Here is a 22,797-nt window from a genome sequence, read left to right on the forward strand (position 1 = left end):
CTGACAGGTAGGAATGATTAGGGAGGTGTCTGCATTGCACCCCCAAAGCCTCAGGACCAGCTTACTTTTCACCCTGAAGTTTGTGTTGACGTTTTTACTGAATGGGCTGAATTACCCGTGTTCTTTTCTGCAAGCGCGTGTCAGGAATGCACTTCGTAGAGAAGGGATAAAATTCCCAACCCTTAGTACCCTTGCCATTCTTCTTTTTCAAAAGCAGTGGAGTGTGAAGGGAGCAGGGTCTGCAGTCTCCGGGCACGGCCTGCGTCTCTGGGTCCTCGGGCCATGCCTGCTGTCCCACCCATCCTGATGGCAGTTGTGGAAATGGCGCCGTGACGGTAATTGCTGCTGTGCTTGGCCCAGCCTGGACTGCAGTCCCTTCTTGGGTAGGAATGTGCATTAGGAATACTGTGTATTTTCAGTTATTTACTCGTGACAAAATCCTGTTGACTTTCTGTGTTTTAAAAACAATCTGGTAGAACACATGTATTTGTCTCTTCTACATAAACACAGTTGATGGTTGCCAAAGTCTTTTTAAATGTGACTTTTAGAATTGTTCATAATTTAATATGCAGTATTATTAGGCAATGTCTTTCGTCTTTAACTTGCCAGTAAAAACTCATCTGGCCTGCAGGTGCTCTTCCAGATGTGGGGAACACCTTCAGCTCTTTTCCTGTTGCATGCACAGAAGGCATTTTACAGATTAGAATGAGCTTCCCCAGGCTCTGAGTGCTCTTCACTGTGGACCTGCACTTCATAAGAGGAGGGGGGAAACAAACCTGAAAGCATAGCGTGCCTGGTGTCTGAAGTGCATTATCATCCATCATTGTTATGTCATCCGTGGCAGGGAGGGGTGGCTGGATGTTATCATGGCCCTGATGAAGATGGGAACCTGCTGTGGTTGCAGACAGATGAAATGATTTGTTTGGGGTCACATGCTTGGCCAGTGGCAGAGATATGGCTGGGCCTGGTGATCCTTGACAACTGGGTGTATCCACTAAGCCAGGAGGGAGATTCTTCCAGTGAGTTCAAATCATTGGGACTTTAAAGGGATTCGCCCTACATTAAAAGGGGGCCAGGGAGATTTTGTCTTAGATATATAGAAAACTTGTGAAAAGAATCCGCACGTATCCACCACCAAGTGTCCCCTCTTAACACCCTACATTACAGTCCTGGTATAAGTGTCACAGTGGATGAACCAATATTTATCATTATTATGAACTGAAGTCTGTACATGCTAATCAGACTTCCCAGTTTTTTTACAATTTTTTTTTTTCTGTGATGTGATCCCACCCAGCTCTACTTCCCATGTCCCTTTGTTTCTCTTTGGCTGCGATGGTTCTGGGAGCACTAAGCAGGCTTTTCATGTTTTTCTTATGATTAATCTGGGGTTTAGGTTTTAGAAAAAGACTGATGAAAAGCTGCATTTTCAGTTCATTTTATCTAGGATGCACACTAGCAGTGTGCTGGTCCCTGTTAATGGAGGCCTTGGCCACCCAGTGGACACAACAACATCGGTCAGATTTCTCCACTACAAATTACTCTTTCCCCCTTTCATACTGTACTCTTTGGAAGGAAGTTACTCAACCCACACTTCCTGAGGCTGCAGAATGTATAAATGAGGCAAATTCTTCTAAATGGGAGACTTACTCCTTCACTGTCCCTGAAAAACCCTGCCCTGCCCTTCCCATGGCTGCAGGAATTACATGGTGAGTTGTGAAATTGTGGCAGGATGGATGGACCCTATTTCACACAGAAGTGCTCCAGAAGTAACTGCTGGCCCTGCACTTGTGCGGCCGAGGACTGCAGGAGAACAAAATAGCCACCAAGGTGACTAGTTTCTCGGAGAGCTGGGAGGTTTATTGACAATTATGGCGAGGGAGTGATATGGTAATAAATTATCAGTGTGAACTGTAGTGTAAGAGATGTAATTATAGGCCGGGTGTGGTGGCGCACACACTCTGGCGGAGGCAGGGGCAGGCAGATCTCTGAGTTCGAGGCCAGCCTGGTCTACAGAGCGAGTTCTAGGACAGCCAGGGCTACACCGAGGAACACCCTGTCTCCAGAAATGAAAGAAAAGAAATATAATTAAAGAAAGTGCAACAAAACTTGAGACTCTGCGAAAGCAGTGTCAAGGAGCTCCATGCCTCCAGCGCCTCCCCAACACGAAAGCTTCCCGTTTAGCCGGATGCTTTGTTCCAAGTCAGATGTTTGTTATTTAATAAAATTAAAAATGCTAGCCTATGAAATGGAAGCTGACCTTCAAGATGGCGGGCGCAGTGGGTAAAAGCCTTGGCTGCTGAACCCGATGACCTGAGTTCGTTCCGGGGCCCGCGTGGTGCGAGGAGAGAGCCCGCACCACAGTTGTCCTCCGATGTCCACGTGCATATGTGGTACCACCTCTCTCCCCCCAAAAATGATATTTTTTTTCTTAGAAACAAATTGAGAGGTCTTTATGAATGTCTGCTTTGGACTGGACCGTCTGGCTCACACTGTCCCTTCCCCTTCTTTCTCTACAGAACTCTATCCGGCACAACCTGTCACTGCACAGCCGCTTCATGCGAGTGCAGAATGAAGGCACCGGCAAGAGCTCCTGGTGGATCATCAACCCCGACGGCGGCAAGAGCGGGAAGGCCCCCCGGCGACGGGCCGTCTCCATGGACAACAGCAACAAGTACACCAAGAGCCGCGGCCGGGCGGCCAAGAAGAAGGCGGCCCTGCAGGCCGCCCCGGAGTCGGCGGGGGCGGACGACAGTCCTGCCCAGCTCTCCAAGTGGCCTGGCAGCCCCACGTCCCGCAGCAGCGACGAGCTGGACGCGTGGACAGACTTCCGCTCCCGCACCAATTCCAACGCCAGCACAGTCAGTGGCCGCCTGTCGCCCATCCTGGCGAGCGCAGAGTTGGATGACGTCCAGGACGACGACGCCCCGCTCTCCCCCATGCTCTACAGCAGCTCCGCCAGCCTGTCGCCCTCCGTGAGCAAGCCGTGCACCGTGGAGCTCCCGCGGCTGACGGACATGGCAGGCACCATGAACCTGAACGACGGGCTGAGCGACAACCTCATGGATGACTTGCTCGATAACATCACGCTCCCACCCTCGCAGCCGTCGCCCCCCGGGGGGCTCATGCAGCGGAGCTCCAGCTTCCCGTACACCGCCAAGAGCTCCGGCCTGGGCTCCCCAACCAGCTCCTTCAACAGTACGGTGTTTGGACCCTCGTCTCTGAACTCCCTGCGCCAGGCGCCCATGCAGACCATCCAAGAGAACAAGCCGGCCACCTTTTCTTCCATGGCACACTATGGTAACCAGACACTCCAAGACCTGCTCACGTCAGACTCCCTCAGCCACAGCGACGTCATGATGACTCAGTCGGACCCCTTGATGTCTCAGGCCAGCTCTGCTGTGTCTGCCCAGAACGCCCGCCGGAATGTGATGCTCCGCAACGACCCCATGATGTCCTTTGCTGCCCAGCCCCCCCAGGGGAGTTTGGTCAATCAGAACTTGCTCCACCACCAGCACCCAGCCCAGGGCGCTCTTGGTGGCAGCCGTGCCTTGTCAAATTCCGTCAGCACCATGGGCTTGAGTGACTCCAGCAGCCTTGGGTCCGCCAAACACCAGCAGCAGTCCCACGTCAGCCAGTCTATGCAAACCCTCTCGGACTCTCTCTCAGGCTCCTCACTGTACTCAGCTAGTGCAAACCTTCCCGTCTTGGGCCATGACAAGTTCCCCAGTGACCTGGACCTGGACATGTTCAACGGGAGCTTGGAATGTGACATGGAGTCCATTATCCGTAGCGAACTCATGGATGCTGATGGGTTGGACTTTAACTTTGACTCCCTCATCTCCTCACAGAACGTTGTTGGTTTGAACGTGGGGAACTTCACTGGTGCTAAGCAGGCCTCATCTCAGAGCTGGGTGCCAGGCTGAAGGATCACTGAGGAAAGGGAGGTGGGTAAAGCAGGTCAGTGCCCAGTGCCGTACATAAGAAATGCAGGTGGGGGTGGCGAGGGCCCGGGAAGCACCGGGAAGCAGTTGTGACTCCCGGACGGGTCATCGGTTCCAACTGCAGACTAGACAGGCCTCACAGCTGTCATGAGTAAAAAGAACACCCGTGTATTCAGAGAGAGCTAAGACACAGGCTCTCCTACCTCTGTGGGTGGACGGAGGGCAGGGGAGGAAGGAACATGCTAGGTCATAGGCCATAGGTCATAGGTCAAAGTGAGGCATCCCAGCCCAGGGAGTTTCTTACAAAACTCCCACCCAGCTCCGGCTCTGTCTTCTGTGTGATGGTTCTTTACCCCCTAGAAAAGTAGTGTTTTGCATGACTTCCGATTGACTGTAGCTGTGTTTGTGGACTCAGTGACTATGGAGCCGAATCTGTCAGATTATCCTTCTCAGTATAGGACATCATTTGGTGCCCAGACTTAAATCATTTACAAAAGCAAATTAGGTTGAAAATACGTGTTTCATAGGAGTTCCTTTGTGCATCTCTTTGTTTTTCAACCCATAGATGATGTCAGGTGCAGGGGACGTGGTTATGCATGGTGACAGCTTTTTTTTTTTTTTAACTGTATTTGACACTCAGCAGCTAGTTCTCGTCAGCATCGACTGTCTATAAGTTTTTAAGGTTGTTAACAGAGGTAGAGGTTACCACAGAGTAGGTGCCACAGTGTACACAGAGGGCGTATTCTCCAGACAGCTTTGTTGAGCCGGTGTGGGTGCTCACGTCTGGAGCCCTGTCTCCTTCATGTCAAGTTTCTGTCTTTGCCCAGGGGCCACGCTTCGTGCAGCCCACTCACCGCATGGATGCAGCGCTTGGGCTGTTAATGGCGTCTCCTTAGGTCACCACCTCGCTGATGTCCGAGGCCCCTCTTGCCAGCCTTTGCCGGAGCCATTCCGTCAGGCCCCCATTGGGAAGAAAGGAGACGCGGGGCTGTGGGAGGAGCGTGGCAGCTTTCCTTAAATGGCAGTGTCTCCACACTGCTCTGCTAGAACCGGCAGGTGCTGTGGCTGGCGCAGTGAAGAAAGCAGTGGACGTGGGCAGGCGGGACACACCTGCGATCCCAGCTCTGGGGAGGCGGAGGAGAAGAGAGGCATGCATCTGAAGCTAGCCTGGGCTACATAAAGAGGCCCTGAGGGCCCGGTCCCACCTTGCCATTCCAGCTGCAGTGATGGGGTGGGTGGTCCCTGAGCTCCTGAACCTCTCTCTCCCCGTTTATACTAGGAAGATAGGGTCCTGCTGTTCCACAGGGCTACTGCGGGGATCCGACGCAGTTGGTGAGCATGCTGACAGACAGGTGAGCCGGCAGGGAACCGCAAAGCCTGATCACTTTGCCCAGGTCCTATGGTTAGTCCCAGAGACTGTTTTCTTAAGTGGCTTGATCTGCAACAGTTCTTATTTTTTGTAAATGGTTAAAAAGGAAAAAAAGTAAAACAAAATACCAGAGGCACTCTAGACTGGGCCAGAGTGTGAATAATAGACAAAACTTCCCTGGAACTCTTCTCCTGGATTAGGGAGGGGCATCTGGCTGTTTCTGCCAACTGGTTTGTTTCAGTCTCTGCCTCCAGTGCCCAGTGTTAAAGGGCCCTGGACCCTCAGCTCCCTGTTGGCTTCTTTCTGTAATTTCCATCTCAGCAAGCTGCTTACCACCTCCTTCAAAAGAAAAAGGAAACTCAAAGCCCTAACCCCAGCCTTGTTCACCCTCCTCCCTGGGGCAGGAATTACAAGGGTCTCCTATGGAGAGCTCACTGAAGCCTCCCTGGGTAGCTGTCAAGGGGATGTCAGAGCATTCTGAGTCTAAAGAGGCTCAGTTTTCCCAGGCACAAGCAGGCTCCCGATGGAAACCCAGACGTCCGCTACAGTCATTTAGTAGCCTCGAGCTGGTGAGAAGACTGGAATGGAAGCTGAGGAGAAGGGTACTGCAGCCAGCTACCACCAGACCTGAACTTGGGCCGGAGGCTGGACTTGAGAGATGCAGGTATTTTACTGGACCTTAGAGATGGAGATGTTCAGATTTGGAAGAGTAAATAGCTTGTCTTCCTTGAAGAAGAGTGTGGTTGTGGCTTCTGAAGACACAAGGAAGTTTAATTTGTTCATCATTGTGAGAAGGTTACTTCCTAGTTCACCAGGAAGCGTTTATGAGCAAATCGCTTTCAGTTCTTGTCTGTTTCCCGTGTGGACTGCTCTTCTGGCTGACTAGCATGCTGTGTGTGTTCTTACAAAGTTGTATGAAAATCTGTAAAGGGAGATTTAGATAGATGATGCACTTTAATTTTATTAGTGATAGATTTCTGTTTTGGAGACAGTGCATTTCGTCATTATACCCCAAAGAAACTTCAGGTGGTTAGCTAGCTTTTTAGAACATTTTTAAGGGAGGTGGATTTGGGGTGTGTGTTTGTTTTCCTGTTAAAAATAGAGTGAGGGCTGGCAAGATGTCTTGGCAGGTAAAAGGGCCTACCTAACAAGGTGGGGGCTGAGCTGGAGCCCCAGAATCCACAGGAGAGAACCAACTCCCCAAAGCTGTCCTGTGACTTCCACACTGCAGTGGCCTGCGCGTGCCCCCGCCTGCACATACTATCACTCAGTAATAAAGGAAAAGTCAGAGCTGGGCGCAGCACACCGGCGATCCCTGCCTCAGTCTCTCAAGCGCTAGAAGATAAGAGCGTAGCGTCAGCGTGGGGTACACATAGTGAAGACCCCTTCTAAAAACAGAACAAAACAAACCAGAGAAAATTTGACTCGGTTTTCCTAAGAACAGTCTATCTCGGGATGCCCACAGGACAAGAGAAGGAACATCCTAAGGGGGTGACCGGGAGGGACTTGGGGGTGTCTGGTTTCCTGGTGGAGAATTTCTGTTTTAGAATGAATTCTGTCAACCATCAGGAGCATGGTGTGACCCAAAAAGTACTGGGAGTTGTTTTTTGCTTTTTTTTTTTTTTTTAACTTTTAAGCTTAACTTGTTTCCACTTTATTAAAGGTTTCTCTTCCATTTGGGAAACAGGCCTAAAGGCAGACTCTCAGCTTCACCCCCCACCCCCCACTAGTCACCCCAGCTCCCTGAGCCCCCTTCTTTCTGGCTTGCCTCTGCTTTATTTCTTCAGACTGGTGTGCCAGTACAAGGTCACATGGCCCCACCGTGGCCAATGGAGCAGCTCTGGCCAGGTGACATCTTACTAGAGAACCTCTGTGATGGGCATCTCTGGAGATCTGGGAGTCTCACATACAGCATTCATTTTAGGGCCTGGAGAAGAGCCTTCCACCTCCTGGGCTGTGTGTTCTGTGAGCGCCGGCTCCTGGGTGGCTAGAGCACTGTCTTCCAGGTGCTTGTGGACTTGGAAGTATGTACACGTGTGGAGAAGGTGGTGTGCTGGCTGCTGTCATCTGGGCTTCCAGGGAGCCCTCTTGAGTCTGGCAGGCATCCTCTGACACAAGAAAGCTACTTCAATCTCACCATTGTCTTGATAGTGGATCCTAAATTCACAAGATCTTCTGCTGTCCTTCCTCTTTTTGTATTTGGAGATCCCTCTGGGGAGAATTCAGAATGTAGTTTTATATTTAAACTATTTTATGATAAAAAACTGGAAAACACCCATTAGCGGAAGCTGAATGGGAATGGGAGGGATTGCTGTCCTTGCTCTGCCGTTAGCTACGTGAGTGATAAATCTCTAAGACTGTTGGGCTTCTGTCTGTCAATGGGGAGCAGAACCGTAGCCTTTTAAATGTGTGTGACATGCATGGCTTAAACTTGAATCCTACCCAGTCTGTAAAAATGGTCCTACTGGGATGAACACTGAGGGGCAGAACTAGAAGGAACTGGCGGTATACATGTGTAGACTTAGAATTTAGGGTTGATGCATGGGCTGCTTGCCCAAAGAGGCAAATCTGTGATGCCAGTTTGACTAACGTTTGAGCATTGTGAGTCTATCATGTTTATATTGGGGGATAATTCTAACAAAATGCAGGAATATTGGCTATCTGTGTTACATTTTTCTTAACGTCGATCACTTCATTTGAGGGCCTGTAACATGGGGTAAACACAGATTGTGGTGTGCTGTGTGGAGAGTGAACCCTGCTGTCTGCCTCTGGTTAGAGTCCACCAGCCCACAGAGGTCCGTCTCTCAATTATAAAAGCTGAAAGGCTGGCCTGTCATCCATGCTGAGACTGACTAGGTTTTTGTTGTTGTTGTTGCTTTTCTGTTTTGACACAGAGTTTCTCTCTGTAGCTCTTGGCTGTCCTGGAACTCGCTCTCTAGATCAGGCTGGCCTTGAACTCAGAGATCCACCTGCCTCTGCCTCTGGAGTGCTGGGACAAAGGTGTGCGCCACCAGCCAGATCAGGCTGGATCTTCTTAGAGTTGATGACAGTAAAGGAAAGTTGATAATGAGTCAGTGTTTCCCAAGTTTCTTCAGTATCTTGACTCGAATCTCTCTTGAGGAAACCACAGCACCAGAAACCCTACCCCTGGGTGTTTCCGATAGAATCGGCAGCCCTCTGGAGGACCGTAGCTCTCCTGACTTTTGCTGGGTGTTTCATATGCCTCGGCATACAGCGAGCACTTCCCAGCCCCAAAGTGTGGCTGATCCCACCTGGGTGGGCATGCTCCAGAGCAGCCAGAATCATTGAATGCAGTTTGTCTGGGTACCTACTGGCATGGGAGAGAAAGGCGAACCAAACTGTATCTGTCCCTCGAGAGGTGCATGGCCTAGCTGGGAAGGAGGTGGCAGTGGTAGCAGCCACTTACCCTGTTGCAAGAGTGACTTCCATGGGAATGTGAGCCACAGGCCCATGCAGTACCTTAGTGTGCTGGAGTTTCTTGGTCAACCCGGCAGACAATTCCATTGTTACACGTTTTCCATGCATTCTTCCTGTGAGCGTAAAAATAAAGGCCCTATTACTACAGGAGCTCCTTGCAGATGGGTCAGAGTTCAGGCCGAGCCCAGGTGCTGGCTTCTTGTTTAAAAACCAACAGGACCTTTCTTTTCATTCATGCTTGGCTTCTAGGGCCGGTTTCTCAGATTGGACATGAGCATCCGCTTCAGCACGTCGTCCCGGACTCCACTCTGAGGGCAATTAAAACACTCAGGGTTGCATGAGGTCCTTGAGATGGCGGAGACTGACCTTGGAGGTTGTCTGTGTTTTCATGGCTGTATGGCATCCAGTCTCACCAGGCTTTACTTAGATAACGGGGCAGATTTTATACTTCTCGTACAGAGCTAGCTTTTATAAGAGCTGTTACGTGGGGCACTGTGTTTCGTCGCTTTTTAAAGAAGTTATTTGATGTCTATTGTGATTTGGAACGATCCTGTAATTTCTCACGCAGACTCTGAAGCAACTGAACCATTCTTACACTGTTGGCAAAACGCACCTGCTTCCCTTGACGCTAGTTTTGGTCTCTTTTCGTGCCTGTTTGGTGAAACTCGCTTTCTGCATCTGTGCCTTCCAAGTCCTGCCTGCCACTTTGGGCATTCACATTAGAGAGGCTGGTGCTTTCCATTTTGAAAGGGAACTTCTGCCACAGATGGACTGGCGAGGTTCTAGGCTCTACCAAAGCATTCCATTAGCATCTCTGAAGGAGGGCTCCAGGGACCCCACCTTTCCCTAGGCTGTTGATCTTCACTGGAGCCAGGACCAGGCTACTGGGAGAAGCTTTGCCTTCCTCTGCTCAGAAGCCAGAGCCTAGGCAACCTGAACCTCCCATCCTCACCAGGCATCTCAAACTGCTCAGAGATGCAGAGGTACTCCCAGCCTCCTGGGGCTTTTGTGGAAGCAGAAAGAAATATGCAGATGGGCAGATGCTCATCGTGGCCTGGCCTCTAAAAGCTGGTGGTTACTGGTTTGGCACAACACAGGTTTTTTTTTTGGGGGGGGGGGTGGGGGGGGATGTCAGGAAATCAGTCAGGACCCAGAACTGGGCTACAGGGATTATATCTGGTCCCTTTTGTTCCCTTCCCTCCCAGCAGGAGATGCGGACTTTACTCTGTAATTCTAGATTTTCCATTCGGTTGGTGACCTTTAAGTGCATGATGGTCATTTGTTGAAGGATGAGAATCTTTGGTCTTGAAGTCTCAGGGTAATTCCAGGGTTTCTGGAGGACAGGCTCTAATTGCCGGTCCGAGTGATTGAGGGTTTGTGTGCCGCTGTGTCCCCTCTTCCTCTCCTCCCTTTTCCTCCCAGGCTAGTCTTCCACCCTCTTCCTCTCTGGTGAAAGCAGTCCAGGCCATACATTTTCTTTCTTTTTCGGTGAAATATTTAGATCCCTGTGGAATGTTTGATTTGGTTCCCTAGGGGAGTTAATAGCCAAGGAGACCCCAGCCAGAGGCATTCTTAGACTTAGGTTCCAAGTCAAAATCTTTCTCCAGGTCCTCCCGGCAGCTCACCGGAACATCTGTTGATCATTTGTTCATAAAATGATCACAAAGCCATACAGACCAAGTTATAAATAATCAAAAAATGTGATGGTGGAGCTGTTAGGAGGCGGAGGTAGAAACGCCGCCTGCCACTGAGTGTCTCAGCCCAAGCACAGCCTGCCGGAGGCAGCTGGGTTCCGTCAGGCTCCCTGTGTCAGGCTTCCCTCCGTGGTGCAGGTGGACAGTGGGCTGTACTGAGATCAGGGCCACGTGAGCCCAAGACTTCCCTCCTCCCTGCTGGAATCGGCACACCCGCAACGCCGCCAACCTGTCAGGAGAGACCCCCCCATCTCCTTCTGACTTGGTGTCAGCTTCCTTCTGCTCCCTCTCGGTTTCCCTCCTCGGTTGGTTGTTGGCTACCGTCTGTGTTGCCTGCAAGTCCTGGTGGTACCTTGCAGGTGGATGGGTAGTTTGAAGTCTGAGGAACCTGAAGAACTGAGTTGTTGTTGTTGTTGTTGTTGTTGTTGTTGTTGTTGGAGGAAACATTAGTCTCCCAGGATCTTGTGTATGTGTGGAACAGGAAGAGAGGACTTTGGTCATTCCTCCCGCCCTCAGGAGATGTAGAGCATCCCCAGCCTGCATACTGCCATCATTTACCCACCTGGCCCCAGGTTCACACCCGGTGAAGGTAAACAGGACTATTCCGGTCATGGCTTGTGTCTGTAAGCATTTCTTCAAGGCTCCTGTTCTCTCCTGTAGATGGTGGATCACTTCGTGGTGACAGCAGCTTGAGACAGAATAGCAAGACTCTTTTTTAAATAATTTATTTTTATTTTATGTTCATTGGTGTTTTGCTGGCATATATGTCTGTGGGAGGGTGTCAGAAGCCCTGGAACTGGAGTTACAGACAGAATGTCGGAATTTGAGGGCTTTTTATGGTGGAGTGTACAGAAACAAAAGAAGGCTAGTTGTCACATAGTTGAGAATCCATTCAATGTTCAAATGTGCCTTGTATCAATTTCCTCTTATAAGAAACAGGAATTTTAGAAACTTATCTGAAAACCCCCTCCCTGGGAAGCATTACAAACCTTAGATTCTGTTCCACAAGCGGAAGGTTCTGCCTGAGTGCCAGTGAGCCTCACTGGGCAGATGGGACGAAGTCCTAGAAGCAAAGGACACTGGGTGCCGGAATGGACAGGGGCAAGGGCCCCTCCAGTTTAATCAGCTAACATGTACTGCAAACCTTTTTTTTTTTTTTTTTTTTTTTTAACTTTAAGCTTTCCAGGCTACTTGGAACATCAAGACAATTTATTTCACTCACAGGAATTTATGCTGCTTGAGGGCAAATACTATGTCTAAGATGGTGTTCTTAAAATAGCAGGCGTTCCCTGGTGCTTGAATCATTGCAAAGACTTTGTCCTGCTTTCAAGGAATTCAGTGTATTGAGGGCTCAGAGTGTGGTAGGCAGGCATTCTGGACACCAAGTGCTTCAGTGCTACGTACAAGGCGTAGGGAACATCTGGGGAAGGCAGAGTGGAGGGCTGGCTGGTGAGTCACCTGGGTAGGAGGAGAGCAGGCTGGGCCAAGTGTCCCCAAGATGACTCCTGGGTCAGTGTGTGGTTTATTATGCTCAGCACACTGGTAGACTGTGTGGAAGATGGCAGGACTTGATCCCACAGGTCTTTGCCAGTTAAACTTTGGGGTATTATAGTTGAGGGTCATTAATTACAATCTGGAGAGGATCTTAAACATACCCCCCCCCAAAAAAAAAAAAAGTAGTTCTTTTTGTTTGGTTGGTTAGGTTTGGATTTTTTTTGGTTGGTTGATTTGGGTTTTGTTTGCTTTGTTTATTTGTTTTGTTTTTGGGGACAATATCTCACTATATAGCCCTGGCTGGCCTGGAACTTGCTATGTAGACCAGGCTGGCTTTGAACTCACGATGCTCTGCGTTCAACTCTCTCCCTAGGACTGGGATTAAAGGCATGTGTCACCACACTTGGCAAAAGTGGTTCTTTTGAAAGAATAGAATCCCAAACTTTGCATAATCTATGAGTCGGAAGCATCCACGACTCAAGAGCATGTACAGGAGAGCAGACTGCATGGAGGATTCTCGCCTTCTTCCAAGGCGGAGACAGGCTGTTGTCTGTGGTCCTTAGCTGTCAGTAACTCCTGGCACCGCTCTGTCCTCAGCTGGGAAGTGTGAAGATTGTTGCTTCTCTTAGCTTCCCTGTACTTTGTCAGCACAGCACAAAGGCGGCCAAGAGGGCAGACAGACAAGTCTAGGCGTCAAAGTGTCCTGGGCGCGAAAGGCTCTTGCGAGTGCTGTCTCCAGCCTTCCCGGCCAGGCCTTGGAGACTTGCCCCGACACTTGAAAAGCTTCAGCGTGCTCCTGAGGAAAGAGAGCCCGTCACAGCCCAGCCCGGCACGTCACGGGTCTCTCCTGCTTTTCTGCAAGCTGAACTTTTTGTCTTTAAGCAGTGTGTGTAGGTTGGTGCCTTTCCACCTTACCCCAAGTGTTATCTCTTCCGTCTTTACTCACCTGGTAGGAAGAGCTCATGTTACCAGACTGGAGGGGCCACAGCCTGGTTCGGTCACCTGTCCGCAATACCCATCTAAAGGAGACGGTGGTAAATAGCAGGACGGGAGAGTTATCCATTGTGGCCATATGGGCAGAGAACATGGGATCCAGAGACTCCCCAAGGCTGCTTTTGGGGATCCTGACAGTGGTGGTGGGTTCAAATAGAAAGGAAGAGGTGCTTTGCTGGGCAGCCCGGGGAATAGTGGTCCCTGCCCACCACCAGCTCATGCCAGGTGTCCCCTGCCAGGTCATCCCTAGTTGTACATTTTTCTCCTGGAGATAAGTCCCTCCCTGACCAACCTCAAGGGCGTCACCCGTTTCCTCTCCGTGGGAGATTCCTGGGGAGATCCTAGTTCTTAGGGTCCATTCTTTCAGCAGAGCACAAACCTCTTTTTAGAACACACTCGCTCATTCCTCCAGACAGGTGGGCTACACAAGGTCCAGGTTTCCTTCTGGGAGGCTTTGCCACCAAATAAAAACTTGCCTTCCAGTGCCTAGCCTGGCTCCTAGACGGCATTTGCCTCGATGGGTTTCTACACAGACGGCTCTTCCCCAGCCCCTCTCTGGCCAGCTCTGTGTAGCCAGCCTAGGCCCAGCCGTGGATGTGATAGGCAAAGCGCTCATACACCACCTCTGTTTAGACTTCCTCACCTGATAAGAGCCTGCTCTTCCAGAGGACCCAGGTTCAATTCTCAGCGCCCACATAGGAGCTCACAGCTGTCCGAAACTCCAGTTCCAGGGGATCTGATGCCCTCACACAGACACACATGCAGGCAAAACACCAATGCGCATAAAAATAAAAATAATCTTTTTTTTTTTTTTTTTTAAGCCTGACCAAAATGTTTTGCCTAGGATGGCACCAGCACTGGGGCTTTGTTGAGTGTGACAGGTCACTGATGAGTGAGTGGGGCAGGCAGGCATTGCTTTGCTTTGTGCTCCAGCAGAGATATTGAAACTCGGAAGCGTACTGCTGTTCTCTGAGCTCCGGGAGAGGCTGCTGGTCCATCAGAGGATCCCTTCCTCCTTATCCATCCTCAATGTTGCATACGGTCCCCAGCTTGACCTTGGAGTTGCAGGTTGACTTAAAATTTTTACCTGTTTCGAAGCACGAAGGTCAGAGTGTTTCACTTTAACTTTGCTTTTCCCAGGCAGACATTCTTCCAGACAATTACAATTCTGGCCAAGAAATAGTTGTTAACTGACTTGCATGGGCCCTCTCGCTCTCCCCGGCCTCTCACCTCGTTGTGTAGTTATTGGGGTCGTCCTCCTCCTGCTGACAAATGCATGCTCTCCACGGTGGAGTCGGAGGTGGGAGGGACGGCAGTGGGAACTGCCGCGCTCCGTGTCCAAATCCAGGTTGACTGGGTGCTTCTGTCTGGTGTCATTGTGGTGGCATCTTCCTTTCTTAGAACATCGTGTGACTTGGTGATAATTAGGCAGAAACCTGTCTTCCCCCTAGATGCCAGGATCACAGAGGGAGTACCTCTCAGCAGATATTTTTAGAATGGACCACTTCCTTGTCCTTGATCCAACAGCCTGGCTTCAAACTTAGGGAGGAGCAAGGAGGCCTCTTCTTCCTCCCCGGGGCAGTCAGTCTTTTTGTATTGTTAATTGGTATATGGCTTAGTAACCACAGAGCATCGTCTGTAAAGTTTGTCGGCTGTCTGCTTCCTTCTAAAGTCTGGGGTTTTTTAAGCTACAAAGGCATCAACACATACACATGCCTCAGAGTTAGCTAAATCAGTGTGAACTCCCATAAAACCCACGAAACTCCCACTAATGCAATCAAGCGCCATGGAACCCCCAGTTAGTGGCTGGTCCTGTCACGTTGCCCCCCCTCAGCTCTTGTTTGATGGAGAGACACCGACAGTGAGCTGCAGAGGCTGTTAGGACGTTCAAGGGTGCTCTCTCCGGGACTCCTTTGTTCACCTGAGTCCTCAATGCCGTCCCTTTCAGGATGGCTGTGTTTCTCTTCGGGTTTGTCTGGTTCCTTTACACTGTTTTCCTTCTGCCACAGAAAAGAAGAACTAAAAGCAGTGGCCTCCCTGAGGGCTGAAGTGAGGGGTTTTTGTGAATCGGGGCCCTGCAGGAGCCGCCTCGGGCCCTCCTGGCTCAGCTGGTAGGCAGGGAGGCAGCTTCCTGCATAGGCCGCCCCAGGAGGCCTTGCGGAGACCCCGGAGGGAACACTCAGGCACATAGTGTCACAGGCCCCCCCCCCCAGTCTGCAGAACGGGGAGAGTGATGATTAGTGCCTCTTCTTTTTAATGATGACATTCCCAGAGGATGCTGGGCCTTTGCTGAGGGAATGGGGGTGTGGCAGCCTGGGGGTTGTTGCTGGTGTGACTTTGGACTACTATGGTGAGGCTCATGTCCCAGTTTCAGGGCCCATGGCCGGTCCTAACTAGATGATGACATGTTGGGTGCCTTGGTGCACTCTGGATGCTTCCCTTCCAAGTTGTTCCAGCCTCTGTATCAAAGCACAGGCCACGTGCTCAGCCTCTGTTCTGGGGGAATGAAGTGTGTCATCTTCCCATCGTGCACTGGTTTTCACAGCAGAATAATTAACACCAAAGGGGACCGGGGAGGGGTCTGAATTAGGTAATACCCTGCCACTTCTCCCTAGGCACTTCAGAAAGGCAGGATTGGGACTTGGGGAACTTAGTCCCCTGGTGAATAATGTCATAGTGATGTTAGACTATGATTTCTTAGCTCTCATTGTGAAGGAAAAAGCCTAGTCCTTTTCAAAGGACTTCATCTGCTGCTCATGTTGGATCATGCTTTCAGGACCCACGTAGAAGACTCAGAACAGTGTCTCTACCAGGCCGAATGAAGTTACTTGTAGATAATGGGGTCTGGGTTTATTTTAGCTTTTTCTTCCTCTGGAACTAATAAGCCATTGTTTTGTAGGCCAAAATAAAATAGTGTCTAGTGGCTTTACAAGACAGAATGCCCCCAGAAAAAGGTCCTCAGCCAAACCGGGGGTCCACAGAAAGAGAGGGAGGGGCCTTCTTTTCCTGATTTATTGTCTTTGTTGCCACTGAAAAAACAGCCTGCCTTCTGCTCTTCAGAGCCGTCACCAAGGAAAATATGACCAGGGTACTCCGTCCCACAGAGACGCCCTACTGACAGTCTCTGAAACGATCGCAGCTCTGGAGTAGTCTTGAAAGGAAGAGGTGGGGTGTTCCTCACTGTGTGAACCGTTACTGTTTTCTGCTGCTCAGTCACATGCCTGGGAAGATGGCCGGCCGGTGTCGAGCTCCCAGTGCCTTGCCCTGCTGCACTCACCAGGACCACCAGCCATGTCCCCACAGACAACAGAGCTCATGGCCCGAGGCCTGTCATGCTGGTTCCTTTAGCTTCATCTCTGAGGATCTTTAAGATTTATTTTTATTTTATGTGTTCGGAGTGTTTGCATACATGTATGTAAGGGCGACGTGTGGTACCTGTGGGGGTCAGAAGAGGGCATCAGGTCCCCTGGAACTGGAGTTACAGACAGTCGTGAGCTGCCACGGGGGTGCTGGGAAGTGAGCCCAGGTCCTCCGGAAGGAAGAGCAGTCAGTGCTCTCAACTGGGCTCCCTGGACTCCGGTGCCCTGGGAAGACCTCCGCCGATGACTGTGGAGACAGAAGAATGTTAACAAGCTGTTCTGTGGGAGGCGGGCAGGGGTGGCGCACACCTGTAATCCTGGCACTCGGGAGGCAGAGGCAGGTGGATCACTATGTGTGTGTGTGTGTGTGTGTGTGTGTGTGTGTGTGTGTGTGTGTGTGTGTGTAGATTACCCATGGGATCTCACTAAATTTGCCCCTGGGCTGACAGGGAGAACCCTAGAAGTACTGCTGACTGCTTCGGGGGACTTGTCTTAAGCTTGCTACATTCCAAAACCTACACCAGACCCCAATCCATTTCCTGGCTGCCCCTAACTTAACAACGAGACCCACAAAAAAACCCGTGTGCCTTTGTTCGGTATCCTCCCGCGGTGCATGATCCCTTCCCCTTGGGCTTTTTAACTTGAGGATACTGTAGTAAGAACAAATAAGAACTAAGGTAAGTAGTTCTGCATTGTCCTTCGGTTGCAGACCTGAGCCTGGGCTCTGCAGTCGGACAAGCAGGTGGGGGGCGATGAAGTCACCCCCATCTTGCTTCCTGTTGTTTTCAGAGTGGCCTTAATAACTCTGGATTTCTTTTCTCCTTTAGACCCTCCAACTGACAGAAGACCGACAGAGAAAACCCTTTGCCAAATCTGCTCTCAGCAAGTGGACAGTGATACCGTTTACAGCTTTGTGAATCCCACGCCATTCTCCTAACCCAGCAGAGACTGTTAGCAGCCGTGGCCCTGGGTGAAGCCCTTACCCGTGGAACAGAACTCTATAATGTATGCAAAATCTAACTCCTGAGTGACCTGCCAGCGAGGACAGCACCTTCCACACCACCCACCCTCCTTCAGAGCACACCGGGAGCCCCTGGCGATCCTGTCGAGCTTCATATCATGATGGTTTATGGGATGTTTTAAGTGTTGTGTGTTTCCCTTTGACCCTCTGAGTTTTTTTACACACAGTCACTTGCAGTATTTTTCTGTTGAAAACGTTAACTGCCCTTCCCCTAGCACACTTCAAAGCAGAAGGGGAGTGTGTACCAGTTCCCGGTCTGGCTTTGAGCGTCACAAGCTTTCCAGCCCGTGGAACTCCACAAACTTAACACATTACATAAACTAAAGGGGGATTTTCTTTCTTCTTTTGTTTGGTAGAAAATTATCCTTTTCTAAAAACTGAACAATGGCACAATTGTTTGCCCTGCGCACCCGTCCAGGACTGAACTGTGCGTGGGCGGAGCAAATGGAGGCAGGCATCTGACCCAGTAGTTTCCAGTTCTGAGTCGGGGTGGTCTGTGGCCGGGGACCCCATTCCCCCCCCTCCAGCTGCCTGCTCAGCAGGGCTTACGGTCCCATCATTCTCCTCAGCTAATGCAGTAGACAGTGTCTGCTCTTAGGAACTAGGACCTCTTCGGGAAAGCTCAGCTACCGCTCATTGCCAAATGCCACTAATGGGTTGAGTTTTAAGGAGAAAAGGAAAAAGAAATGTGTGCTGTTTGGCTTCATAGATGTGGGATTACTGGTGAGCCATTAAGCGTGCGGTGAGAAATGTGTGAACTAGGCAAACCAAGTCTGTACTAAGGCAGGTCCCACTTCACTGTTTTTGAAACATACACATCTTTTGATTATTTTCAACCTTGCTGTGTATACTCTGATCTTTGTAGAAGTGTATGAGTGACAGGCAATAGCGTACAAGGTGATATGTAGAAGATTAGGTTGTAATTGTACAAGTGACACTTGGAAATACAAGTTAAGGCAGTTTAAACTTTTTTTTTTAACTCTCTGCTTCTACGGATCTCATTTTTCTGTTTTGTTTTCCAACAGTTATGGTGCTGTCTAGGTGCTTTCTGTTGAACCTGCAAAGTGTGAGCGCGTTCATGACTCCTTTGAGAGACAGCGTAGTTGGGAACACCTTTGGTACATACAGAACTGGTGTGACGATGCCCTGGTTAGCACAGCGTATGCATACCCCTCCAAAGTGATACACGAAGACTCTTTTCTTTGCAGAAGAGAAGCATTAGGCATATAGGTGTACAGATACATTTCACCGTGTACAGCACAAAGGTGGAGCTTCATGCATGGCCTTGGGAATGTGGGCTGATGTTCCAGCACGGTTCCCGCTTGCGTTCCTGCTGTTGCATGCACTGTGGCAGCAGACCCCAACACGGGCGTGCCCCCCCCCCCCCCCCGGTCCCCTGCACCCACCACCGGCTCCCTTGTTTGTGCACCTTTGCTTTCTGACCCCTCGGGGGGTGGTGTTGGTGGCAGTCACAGCTCCTAGCCTAATGGGAGTTCCATTTGGTGTTGTCCCACGCCTTTCTGGCCTCACTCGGGTTATCATGTCTGAGTGATGGCCCTGCCGATTTCACTCTGCCTTTTCTGGAATCTGTGCATTGTCACGCAGTTAGGGCTGTAGCAGGCTTGTAGCACATTGCCTTTTCCAAACTGCCACGTTCATAGTCTTCATTTTTAAAGTCTCATTTTGAAGATGTGTATAATATTCACGTGGTCTGCTTGTCAGTGAGCCCTACCTGCTTGCTTCATTCCTTGATGGTGATACTAGCCACGCCATGTGCTTCCGTAGTCCCCTGTCCACATGACCTGGGTCATTTCAGCAGAGGGCTGGCGGGCTGGCTTCCCAGAGTGCTGCTTCCTCGGTGGGATGCATGGGGGTGGCGGTCGAGGGGGTGGAGAGAGCTCAGGTACAAGGGAGGACCCAAGTGCTTCCAACAGGGGGGCCCTGAGAATTCTCTCCTGAGTTTAAAGAAATGAGCAGACTCATTCACCAGTCAGCCGCTCGTCTGTGCAGTTTCCAGGCCCCGGGAGCGGGAAAGGCAACCCTCCAGTGTATTCCCCTAGTTTTAAAATGTTGAATTCCTTTTAGACACGTAACTTCTCATTTGTTTCCTTTCCCAGTGTTTGTTGGATTTCAGGCACCAAGTTTCACAGAATGTCCTAGAAACAGATTATAAGCTGAAGCAAAGACAGTGTGAGGCCAGGGCGGCCTCAGCAGATCAGAAAAGTGGAGGCAAAATGCCTTGATGTTCTTTACTTTTAAAAATAATACGGAGTCCACGCATAGGATGTGTGGAGAGCTGAGGCCTGCAGGCCCAGAACTCTGACACACCCACCCTCAGGGGCCCCACACAGAGAGGCCACACTCCTGTAAGAAGCCCAGGTCTCTGGCAGTCATACTCCACAGAGGTGACGCCCGGGCCCTCTGTACCTTCTGCTAAAACCATGCTTTCGGGGTAGGCTGGCCATTGTCCACCAAGTAGCAGTCTCAATGTCTTAAGCCTGTAACAATGAAGTGCTCTGTGGAGACATCTGAGCAGATGCCCTCAGGACCTCCGAGGCTAGGGCCAGCTGCTGTGGTGGAGTCCTGATGAGAGATGCCCGTATGAACCTTCTCAGGGCGCCCAGCACACTCGTGCCCGATGCTGAGGACTGAGGCATGCTTGAGCGCCGTGGTTCTCTTCGGGCTCTAGAACCTGCTGTCTTTTACCAAAGCTGGAGAAGAGCGTTATGGCAAGCCTGCCCCGTGCTGGCGTTGGGACTGGCGGGGTTCGGCACACCCTGTTCACTGTGACTGCGTCTGAGGCGGCGGCCCTCCTCCTTGTCCTCTGCAGCTGCTGAAGCACATAGGATGTTTTCCTGCATCTCCTGCCAATGGAGGCTCATGCACACGGGGGTAGCACAAAGCGGACGTTGCTTGTAGGGTGATGATCAGCATCACGTGTGTTACTTTCCCAGCCAGGGGAGAGGTACATCCCATCTCAGGTGTGACTTCAGCCAACTTCCAGGCCGCCCGTGTACAGGTTAAAGGTCACAGGGATAGAGAACTTGGCCTTTTCCTGAGGAGCGCCATCCACTGAACAAGCAAGCAACATTTGAATCTTTTGGGAAAAAAAAAAGACCTTCAGGAGTAAAGCAGAGAAAGGAAGCCTTCCGTCTGTCTCTTGGACTGGGGGGGACACAGAATCCTTTTCTCTCTAAAAACAAAGGAAAGGTGGTATAGACTAGTTTTCCTTTTACTTCAGGTATTTGGGGAACATATGGTTAGGCACAATAATTTTTTTTATTATTATTAAAAGCAGATCTTTTGTAGAAAAGCATTCACTGGTACAGAGCCACTTGTGGGTAGGGAGCAGCAAGGGACCAGGGCATGGGGGGAGAGGTGGCTTGTGGGATTGTGTCTGTCAAACACGACCTTAGAGCAGATGCCCAGGTCACTGACAGGAGTGTGTGGTATTTGAACTAAATTTTGAGTGTGTAAGACGCAGATTAAGTGGCTGCAGCCTTTTCTCTTGTTGAGTTTTATGCATTTGTATTTTTCTTTTGTGAGTTAATGATGACAAGCCTGCCACACTCCGGGAATACTTGTGCAGCTAGTTTAAAAAAGAAAATGTGTGTGTCTGGTCACTTATTTCTCTAAAATGATCTCATTGCCTGGCGATCAGCCTTCTCTTGGATACTTGGCCTAGCACATTATATACGTGGGTGATGTAAACAGATGTGAAGGAGACCAGAGGAATTAGGGAAATATTGAAAAATGTCTGGTGCATTTGAGCTTCACATGTTTAATTTTTTTTTTTAAGGGACAAAAAAAGTTGCATGAATGAAAAAACAATTCTGTATACCGTTTCTATAAAAATGGCTTATCTGTTTTGATTTCTCGCTTCTGCCCCACACAAACTAGAATTTAGTATGGCGCGTGGCCATATCCCGACACCTCAGAAGCCGTTCCTCGTTCGGTGGGAAGCAGCTCGTCCTTGCAAAGCAAACACTATTGTGCTGCATTCTGAGTCCTGAGGACCTCGTCTAGCCAGACATTGCCATGAATTAGCTCTGCCGCCTCTCTTCTTTCTCAAGGATCAAAACCAGTTTGATTTGGGAATCTGCCCCTTTCCGGTGACATGGAGATGCTTCCTTCCCTTGGTGTTTGTAGATATTGCCTGTGTATTCCATTTAAACCCATAATCTAGTTTGTAAAAGCGGTGGTGACGCATGTAAATAAAGCATTGATGACACTCTATTCCATGGCCAGAAGTCTCCGTCCTCCTCTCTGTCCTGTGACCGGACCCCCCCCCCCCCCCCCCCCGGGAGGAAAGTGGTTGGGTTTGTGTGGCACTCTTCCTGTGGGCTCGCTTCCCAGGCAGAGACCTACCTGCGAGGCTATTACATCTAAACTAAACGGACTTTTCATCCCACTTCTGACCTCCAGAGACGACCAGACAGTTTAACATGGCATGTTTACAGAGCTGCCCATGCTGGCTAATGGCTGGCTGGGCTTGGTGTGCGCTGAGTCATGAAGCCCCAGAGAAGCTGCTCAACCTGAAGGCAGGGATCAGAAAGATTAACGGAGTGCCTGGTCCTAAAGGAGTCCTCCAGCGAGTCCCCGCATCAGGGCCCGCCCGCACACGGAAGGCGCCTTTGGGAGGGCCAGAACGGTGCGAAACTATCCTTAGTTGTCTCAGTCCCTTCTTTAATAAGTGTTATAAACATTACGGCACTTAGAGAAACCCCCAGGAACTAGTTTAAAGGTTTTGGGACATAGGCTGCTTCATGGTTCACCTGAAGGAGGTGGGAGATTTGCAAGTCGGGCTCTTGGGGTAAGTTGTGTCTTAGAAAACAGGCTAAGCCCTGCCTTCAGTCTGTTTCTCTCCTGTTGCTGAACCTTTACAAAAGGAAAGCCTTTAGCATCTGGCATCCAACTGGGAGAGGTAGCCTCACTGATACCGCATCCTGATTCTGTTCCCAAAAGATGAAAGAGACCTCTAATGCCAGTCCTACAAGACTGAGTTCTCAAAGCCGGGTGAACATAGAGCCAACAGTAGGTTAAAATCCCTTTACTGATCGCCAAGTCAGTATGGCAGTAGCCAAGCCCTGTGACGGCCTTAAGAGAACTATGACCAGGTCCCAGCCGTGGCTGTGATGTGCACCAGGCGTGGTGTGTCCCAAAGCAGAGCCAGGGCTGGGTGACTGGCCCTGCTTCCACATCTGATTTAAAACCCGAGTCTGTATGAATCTCTAATTCGAAAGCAAGGCTTTCAGCCATCAAAGGCCCTGTGGACACATACCGTCCAAATCATACTCCACAGCTGCAGTTCAGTGGCCAATAGGGGGAAGTGGAATTCCTAGCCAGTCGCCAACCTCGAGAACACACAGCCATCCCCGGGAAGCATGGGGCAGTGGGGCAGCAGCTTGTCTGGTGGGGAGCTACCCATGGTGCTCTGGGTGTCTTTCAGCTGGGTGGTGGAAATGGGCAGGCATAAGGGTGAAGAGGG

General features: G+C 50.4%; 1 protein-coding gene across 6 annotated transcripts in view; it reads left to right on the forward strand.

The window, feature by feature from the left end:
- The window catches only part of Foxo3 (forkhead box O3), a 102,178-nt gene extending 80,633 nt beyond the window's left edge, over nt 1-21,545 (forward strand). For 2 of the 6 annotated variants that reach the window (XM_006982768.4, XM_016001337.3), the window contains 2 exons: nt 2,517-3,957; nt 17,116-21,545. In XM_006982768.4, the coding sequence (XP_006982830.1) occupies nt 2,517-3,923 (1,407 nt within the window). In that variant the 3' untranslated portion in view covers nt 3,924-3,957; nt 17,116-21,545. Of the gene's footprint in view, nt 1-711; nt 1,020-2,516; nt 3,958-17,115 lie in introns of those variants that run through there. The other 4 variants (XM_006982767.4, XM_076552387.1, XM_076552388.1 and 1 more) reach the window with 3 other exon arrangements.
- Nucleotides 21,546-22,797: the final 1,252 nt, after the last annotated feature.

Source organism: Peromyscus maniculatus, chromosome 16, assembly GCF_049852395.1.
Source record: "Peromyscus maniculatus bairdii isolate BWxNUB_F1_BW_parent chromosome 16, HU_Pman_BW_mat_3.1, whole genome shotgun sequence".
NCBI lineage: Eukaryota > Metazoa > Chordata > Mammalia > Rodentia > Cricetidae > Peromyscus > Peromyscus maniculatus.